This window comes from Triticum dicoccoides, chromosome 1B, assembly GCF_002162155.2.
Source record: "Triticum dicoccoides isolate Atlit2015 ecotype Zavitan chromosome 1B, WEW_v2.0, whole genome shotgun sequence".
NCBI classification, from domain to species: Eukaryota; Viridiplantae; Streptophyta; class Magnoliopsida; order Poales; family Poaceae; genus Triticum; species Triticum dicoccoides.
Window position 1 is genome coordinate 49,579,897 of NC_041381.1, and position 8,708 is coordinate 49,588,604.

The 8,708-nt window shown below is 49.3% G+C and overlaps 1 protein-coding gene and 1 non-coding gene across 2 annotated transcripts; both read left to right on the forward strand.

Moving 5' to 3' along the window:
- The first annotated feature begins 6,779 nt into the window (after positions 1-6,779).
- Positions 6,780-7,741, forward strand: LOC119300885 (protein FON2 SPARE1-like). Its single transcript, XM_037577785.1, has one exon. It carries the CDS (start codon positions 7,074-7,076, stop codon positions 7,494-7,496), a length of 423 nt encoding a protein of 140 aa, XP_037433682.1. The 5' UTR covers positions 6,780-7,073; the 3' UTR covers positions 7,497-7,741.
- Positions 7,742-8,231: 490 nt separating this feature from the next.
- On the forward strand, positions 8,232-8,305 carry TRNAE-UUC. The gene has a single exon. It is a non-coding gene; the product is annotated as a tRNA-Glu (tRNA).
- Positions 8,306-8,708: the final 403 nt, after the last annotated feature.

The following is an 8,708-nucleotide window of genomic DNA, read 5'->3' on the forward strand; positions in this document are numbered from 1 at the left end:
ACACACACACACACACACACACACACACACAACTACGATGCCAATGAGCCTACCCAAAACCGCAAACCTCGCCGCGTCTCGACCAACACCGGTCATCTCCAAAGAACAGCAACCTGAGAGGAGTGATCCGGGCAGCCGCGAACACCGGAGGAGTGCAACAAAGGGCCTCTCGTCTCCCAGCACAATGCTCTCAATAGAGGAACGGCGTGAAAGACACCGCCATCATGCCGATCCTGCGAATCAAGGCTTTCGCCCTGGAGACAATTGCCGCCACCGGACAACGAAACAAATGGCAACACACACGACGACGCCTCCAGGAAGGGAAATGACATCCACGGATGCCATCGACGCCGGTCCGACCAAAGCCGAACAGGATTTTCATCCGTAGCGCTGCACATCTCCACGCCGCCAAGATCATGGCCAGCCCTGACCGAAGCCTCGCACCACCGTAGCTGCAGCAGCATGCCATCGAAGCCACACCAACGAGAACCACTCCAACCTCACTGCCAAGGGAGGACGCTTCAAGCCACCGCCTGCAACACAAACGCAGAACCGCCGCATCCACCGAGCGGTGCAAGGACCAAACCACCACGATGACCTTCGCCCGCACCAGGGGACTGCCAACCGATCCGGTCTGACCCGCACCTCGAACCACTCTCCGGCACCAACAACGTCGAGGCCTCACCGCGCGCCTCACACGGCTGCAGCCGAGCGCCCGCTGCCCGCCAGGACCCTTCCTAGCAGGGCCTCGCAGCGCCGCCGCCTCCATGGCTGCGCTCACGCCGCTGCCACGGACGGTGCCGGTGCACCACCAACTCCCACCAGCCTGCTGCACCCTACGCCAGGCTCCAGACGACCGCCACCAGCACACACCCCGCTACGAGCCCCGCCGCCGCGTCACCGCTTCACAGGCAACTCCACTGGACGTTGCCACTGCCCACTACCACCACCGCCGGACAGGGCTGCCACCGGAGCCTGGACGCGCCGCGCCTCCAAAAGCTCCACCGGACGAGATCCCATCCGAGGTAGGAAGGAGAAGTCGCGCCGCCCGACACCGCTGCCACCCAGCACCACCGGACGAAGCAGAAGCCCACCACCACCTCCGCTGAACAGGGCTACCACCAGAGCCTAGGCGTGCCGCACCGCCAGAAGCTCCGCGGACGAGATCCCGTCAGGGGAAGTGAGGGGCAGCCGCGCCGCCGACCACCGGTGCCGCTGCGCGACAACATGCGCCAGATCTGGGCCGCCCGAACACCTAGCGCGCATGCCCGACACCTCCTTGCACAACCAGGCCGCGCCACAGCGCGCCCACCAGGCGCAGCCACCCCGCTCACCGCGCGCCCTCCAGGCGTCAGATCCACGCGCGTCCGCACCGCGACCTGCGCGCCCGAGCCAACCAGCGCCGCGACGCCGTCTTGTCGCGCGGGCTCGAGCACGCGCGTCCACATGAGCTCCTCCGAGACCAACGGCCCGCGCCACCTTGCCCCGAGACGGAGGTGGATAGGGCCCCGCCGCCGCCAGGCCGCGCAGGCTTTGCCCAGCGACCCGTGCCGGCGGCGGCGAGGGGAGAAAGGTTGGGGAAGTGGTGCTGGCGGCGGCGGCTAGGGTTTACTCCCGGGCCGCCCGCGGGAGCGACACCGTTTTTCTTTCTTCAATACTGTATACACGCACTCCGTTTTAGACAGTGATTCACCAGAGAAATTGTGAGTAAGTGTGGCCGTGTCTAAATAAAAAAAGAATTATTTTCTGACTGAGTAGGTTGTATTATCATCATGTCCAGGTAAGTTCCTTCCTTGATGCCTTCTCCTTGAACAATCGATGAAATATAGAACTAGCTTGCATATATTACAAAAATTTATTTATTTATTGCGCTGGAGGCATGGGGGAGGGGGACATAAATTTATTGATCTTGAACTTATTTGCACGTCCTTTATTTGTCCATCATTTAGTTGTCTTTCCATCCGAAAAAACATTATTATAAGTAATGATACATGTATAGATGAAAAACTATTTTAATAATTATTTGATGACAATTGAGACGTGCGTTGCACGTGCATATTTACTAGTATTGTAAAAAAATGATTTGATGCATATAGAACAAGGCACTATGCAATTCCATAGTTTGTCATCCAAACAAGATTTGGTATTGAGACCTCACTGGGATTCCATGGGCCAATACCATGAGCATCCAAACAAGTGAAATCGTATTCACTCCATTACAGTTTCCACACTGATTTGGTATTGAAACCAATTCAATACGGAGTCCTCCAATACAGACATCCAAACGCAGCGTTAGAAAGAACTCGGTTGTGTCCGTACCAAAAAAATAAAATTCCAATAAGCTTTAATGTCCCCGGGCCTTGTATTATTTTCTACTCGACAGTTGCAACATATTGTGCTTAATCATTTACCCTGTATGCTATCCTGATATTGCTTCACAACAAAACTGTTTTTTATGTTAAATATATTGCGAGCATGAGATAGTCATACATACATACATACATACACTAGTCGAAGGCACGTGCTTTGCACGTGTGCATTCTTAATAAAAAGACGATACAAGCAAAAAGTCTTATGTATAAATGAAACACTTTTTATATGGAGTTTTAGCTTCGCAATCGCTTGCCAATTTACAATGTTCATGAACAATTTGATTTTCCTATATTTCCCAAACATTTAAAAACTTGCAGTTTCCCGCAAAAAAAAAAAGACAAACTTGCAGTTAATATTCACGAAATGGATTCTACGTACATCATGGGATTAAATTTTGTCCAGAAAATAATAATCTCCATGCATTCTACGTACATTACTTGGACGTACATGGATGTAATGCATTCTACCACGCATATCCAATATTTTTTGCGAGCAGAAAAAAGGATATGTATCAGTCCATATCAATGCATGTCATAAAAATCATGCAAAAACGTGAGAATAGCCTGTTCCGCTCGACTTCTATTTAAAAAAAAACTTTTTTGTTTTTGATTTTAGGGGAGACCGCTCGAACTTCTGCGTCCTGCCTTACCGTCCTGTATGGAGCCCCACTCAGAAACGCGAACCAGGTGAGCTCCCTGCCGATTCTCCAAAAAAAACGCGAACCAGGAACGTGAGAATTGTTTCGGTGCTGAAAACTCTGAAGTGAACACTATGAAGTTTGATATGCACTTGACGCTGGATCATTGCACTTCCCGCGTTGAGTTCAAATATGATTCTGCTAACTCTAATGCATTGCCAGCATGTAGAAGTTACAACATTTATGCTGTTGGAATTCAGAAGTTCAGAGTTTCAGTTTCATTTTAGCTTTTAAGGATCAGACTTTGTCTGTTTCGGTTTCTGAATAAAGTTACAAATGAATGTCTTGACAATGCCGTTAATCGCTTGTTAAGATTTCATACCCTGTTTTCCGTTTGACTTGTGATAGAATCAACGCCAATCTTCGCGTTCGTTCAGATGGGACACCTCTGAACAGAATTTGTGATCTCTGTTTGTTATCAGTTTGGGTGATTTAAACAGTTTTGGTTTCAGCTGTACGTACCAGATATTGACTCAACTTCTTCTGATATTTTGGCCAACGAATTAAGCTTGTTATCTAAGAAAACTTGCTGGCCAAGAGATAAAATTTTCAAGTTGAGAAGGAGACTATATAAGGCCACGTACGGCAGATGTTTTGGGTAGATCAATCTTGAGTTTCTCCACATACATCTGAACTTTGGCATAGAAAGAGCTATGTTCGTGAGAACCTGCTGGTTCGTCTCCTCTTGAGTGTACAATAGGAGATAGGAGATTATTGTATCTTGGAGGAGAGCCGCTGTACAACTCGTGCACCGTGGCGAGGGCGTAAATCTCCTTGAAAGCTGCTGCACCACGATCTGCTGCGACCACCTCTTCTTCAACAACAGCTGCCTGCGTCGTCGTCCCCAACATATGCCGGGGGTTATCGCCTGTGTAATTTCTCAAAATTGGTAGGCAATCCGCTGGTTTTGTTCATGGTCTTGCTGCCAAGGCGCATCAGATTGGAATTAGTAATCTATTTATGGTATGAGTAAAGCAAAATGGTCTGTGCTCCCTTCCGTTGACAGGATGTCTATGTTGTACGTTAAAACTGAAAAATGTCAGTATATTGTATATACATTTGAAGCCCAATGGCTCTGTATCATAAAGAATGATATTTGCTCACTTCTGTTGCTGGATTTCTGCTATATGCAATAACTGAAAAAGGAGTAGTACATGGTTTAAGTATTGTATATGCTAGAATAGTACCCCTGCAAATATAACTTTTGGTCTACAACTTTCACAAGGACAAACTAATGACTGAAGCCCTATATAACATTATTTTCCTGGGTACTATTTACATCAATACAACCATATTAGAAACATCACACTGCAGTACACAGCATGCAGATGAATTATACCAAAACATCCTTGTAGACAATATTTTTTGTGCTTTTCCCTGATGGGTCAATATCCTTATTTGGCTTTGCAGAACAGAATGAACATATGCTGCATTGCCTTTCTTAGTGTACTGTTTGGACATAAACACAAACACCTTGCGTGCAAGAAAACTAGAAAAATCAGCAAGCTACAATCAGACCAGTGGATCTGTATTTCATATCATCCTCAGCAAGAAGAATCACTTGCACAACATTCTCATGCAACAAAATCTCAAAGGAACAGAAGAATCACCAACCTCACCTGTGGTCAACGGCACTATGGTCAGCTGACCATAGATGGATGTCCAGCTCCTATGAGCCTTTAATCACCAGGCGGAAACAAATTTCGAAGCAAGCCAGAGCCTGCAAGGAGACGGGGCTGGAGATGCAATCTGGACGTGGAGGTGATCCGGAGGTGCTGCCGTACTGGGTGTGTGGACCGGGGATGGACCAATGGAGCTGCTGGTGTGTGAGTGTGAGTGTGTGACCCACGGGCTAGAGAAATTGGATACGGAGCATCCAGATTCCAGGGGAAAGACCAGCGTGAGATGAAAAATGGGAGGTTGGCAGGGAATCGATTTGCTAGAGCCTGGAGGGTGGAGGGGCTATCGTGGGGGCTGTGGAGTTCTCCAGAAGGGGCGACTTGTTTTCAGGTTTGGCGGGACTGCGTGAGGGGCGAATCCGGGTAACACGGGCCGTTCGATTTAATAAGTTGACGGCCATAGATGATTCGATTCTGGAAGTGGCGGGTAAAATATGAGAGGAGAAGGCAGATTCAAATATTCAAAAAATCGTGTACTATAGTAGTAGAGATAAGAGATACAACCGAGGAACGCTGAATATATGTTACAATCAGTGTGGCTCAGCGGAAGACTGAAGATTTTGTTTGACGCTGAAGATGCAGGGACGCTCTCCTGCTTCTCGTGGATGAAGGTTCGGACACCCATGCATACAGATTTTTATTTTTTTTTATCCTCGGCGGAGGATGCTGCCGCGGCGGCTCATGTGAAGTTGGCCTCAAATTTCGAGAGGAGCAGAAATCAAGGCTTCCTCCATACCCCCGGAGTCATCATCAAGCTCTGCTTGAGAAGGCAACGTGTAGACTGTTACGGCCCGTAATTACTGCTGTTGCTTCTGAAACTGAACCTGAAGCAGGAGTTGAGTTAACTGATGGTGATCGGTTGACTGAAAGACGAGGACGAGGCCGGCCATGGCTCCGGTCGGTGCGCCTGGGGTCGCAACCACTCGCGCGATCACCAGGCCAGCCAAGTCTCGTCGTTGGACAGACTCGGAACCTGAAGAAGGAACTCGATCTGTCATCTCCCTGTATTTCTGAATCTCACTCGCTCTGCGCCCTGAGGTCAAGCAAGCAAGAAACTTGCACAGCATGTTGCTTCATTGTCCGCGCTGAGCTGAAAACATGACAAGTGTTTTCTCAGGGAAAAAAAAAATACCATTGACAAACCTATACATCAACCGACGGGCGATGGCGATGGCGACCCCGTGCGTTGCTTGCTGTCAACGGTGCTGCGCTGTGCATCCGTTGCCACCGCATCGACGCATGTAACATGTAGCGTATACCACAATGCATGTTGCCAGCCTAAACTCATTGACCTCCATTACTCAAATCAAATCAAAGATCAAGCCTCCGATCGAGCACGTACATCAATCACAATCTCAAATCAATAATCCACAAGTTCTGACTTGTTAGCTCCGCTCTGACCGCTCCAGTGTCGTCTCGCAAAAGAAACCGCAAATGATTAAGAAAGGAAGCCGCGAAAATTGGTTCGGTCGGTGTGTGTGTGTGTGTGTGTGTGTGTGTGTGTGTGTGTGTGTGTGTGTGAATGGCTTGACACAAATGACACATTGCTTTGAGTTGAGCATGGCACCTCCCAAACTCCGCAACAAGTGGCGACGGGCCCCCTGGAAGTCAAAGCCGGGGCGTACGTAGGTACGTTGCGTGAAGCAGCCAACAGCACAGCACGTTCCTTCAAGAGCGAGCCAGCGTTTTCTGAATCTCACCTTTTTGTACTGCTACTAGCCTACTATACCTTCAACTTCCTTCCATGGATGCATCGGGAGCAGGCAGGTAGGCGTCTCGTGCCTGCCGCTAGACTTGAGAATTTGACCCGGCCTCCAACAGCCTGGAGGCTAGCGTCCATGCACGGGAAACTCAAAATAATCCACCATGTACGTGGCTCATACGCAAGCCCCAATTTTTAACCGAATAATTCTCCTCATTTCCCGGCTAGCTTCTACTCGAGCTAGTAGTCAGTGTGCATCCAGCTAGAGCTAGCGCGTAGTAGTAGGAGTAGTAGTAAAACTTGGTGCCACGCTTCCGTGAAGGCGGGATCACCGGCACCGGCCCATTCCATCCGATCGCTCGCTCGCTCGCTAGCAGCTGGCTCAGGAGTCCCATGGAAGCAACCGCCCCGCCCTCTTAACGCCACATTGAATCCCAATCAACGCCAGCGTCCGTCCCATCCTCCAGTCCTCCTCGCCATAGCCAATCCCGCAAAGCTTCCTACGCTCGTACGTGCAGAGCCAGTGTGACGTCGACCTCCTTCCACCCGGCTGGGCTAGGCTACCGGCAAGCTAGCTACCTTGCCCTCGGCTCATGACTCCCCAGGCCTGCGCGCGGCGGCCATGAGACGACCCGGCGGCGCCGCCCCCGTCGTCGTCCTCCTCCTCTGGCTCGCCGCGCTCACCTTCGCCTTCCACGGCTGCGGCGGCGGCGGCCTCGTCAGGTTCGGAAGCTCGGTGGTGGCCGTCGAGCGGGATCGTCGTCCGGCCTCTCTTCCCAGGAAGATGCTTCTCGCCGTGGAGAGCCGGAGCCTCGACCCCTCGTCGGCCGCCGGTCCACCACAGCCACAAGATCAACAACGGCACCATCATCATCACCATCGTGGTGGTCGCCACCATCGTCAACGGCACCACCGCCTCCCAAGCAAATGGAACTGGCAGAGAGTCCCACCGTCCGCCGCTCCCGGGGACGGCAACGAGATCGACCCGCGGTACGGCGTGGAGAAGCGGCTCGTCCCGACAGGGCCAAACCCGTTGCATCACTGAGGGCAGCCGGGCGGGCTTCCATGGGCGATTTTTCATGTACCTATCCTCATCAGAAGCTGCAAAAGCTTGCAAGGGAGAGGGAGAAGAAGAACCGAAATTTTACTAGCTGTGGTACATATGAATTATTATTATTATGTTGTTGAGTGTGAAATCTTCCTCTTTTCCGTTTCTAGTTTGTCCATTCTTTGATTTTCTCTGCTACATGATCAAAATCTTGGCATGAATAAGACGAGTGCTGCAGGTGACATTTGCATGTACTGCATGTATAAGATTATTTGCAGTGATCTGTAATTATTTCACTTTGTGCTTTACTGATTTGGAAACCGATGTTCGTTAAGTTTATTGCATTGCTCCCAAGAACTTGACAATAGATTGAAAATTAAATCTCGAATTATGTATTGAACCTTTTGTTTAGGCAAATGTATTGGACCTTATAAACACGAACAGGAGTGAACCTGTTCATGGACAGACTGGCCCAAAGGCCTGGGCCCAAACGCCTAACATCCAGGCCAGGATCGGGCTCCACCTTTCCGCCCAATGGCCCCCGAAGTGAGCAAAATCTGATGTATTGTTAAAAAAAAGGTATAATATATTGTATTGTATACCCCCAAAATACTACTTTTTAAAAATGACAACCATGACTAAATATCCACGGACCGAGTAGCAAAACATCTTACGTACCGGCCCGGTTTGGATATAGGTATATATAGGAGGAATCTTAAAACTATTCATCAATCCATTGTCGTCCAGCCCGGTTAGGATACCTGGCTTTCACCCAGGCGACCCGGGTTCAAATCCCGGCAATGGAGCCTTTTTTTTTCTTAACTTCTTCGGTGTGCTGCGTTTTATTTTGAATATATACCCAAGCTCGGAAATGGAGCATTTCTTTTTCTTTTCATAAACTTCTGCAGCGTGCTGTGTTTTATTTTGAATGTATACCCGATCCTGGCAATGGAGCCTTTTTTCTTTTATAAACTTCTGCAGTGTGCTGCGTTTTATTCTGAATATATACCAAAAAATTAGCCATTGGCTAAGCTTGAAAGAATATGTGGTTTGAACTTGTTGTTTGCACGAGAAAACTTACATGGTTTAGAGCATAATTGGTTTGCTACCAATATTTGGCTTGCCAAATGTTGGCATTGCCAAATATTGGCAATACCAAGACTTGCCAACTATTGGCAACTTTATGTGAGATAGGCAAAACAACTCGTA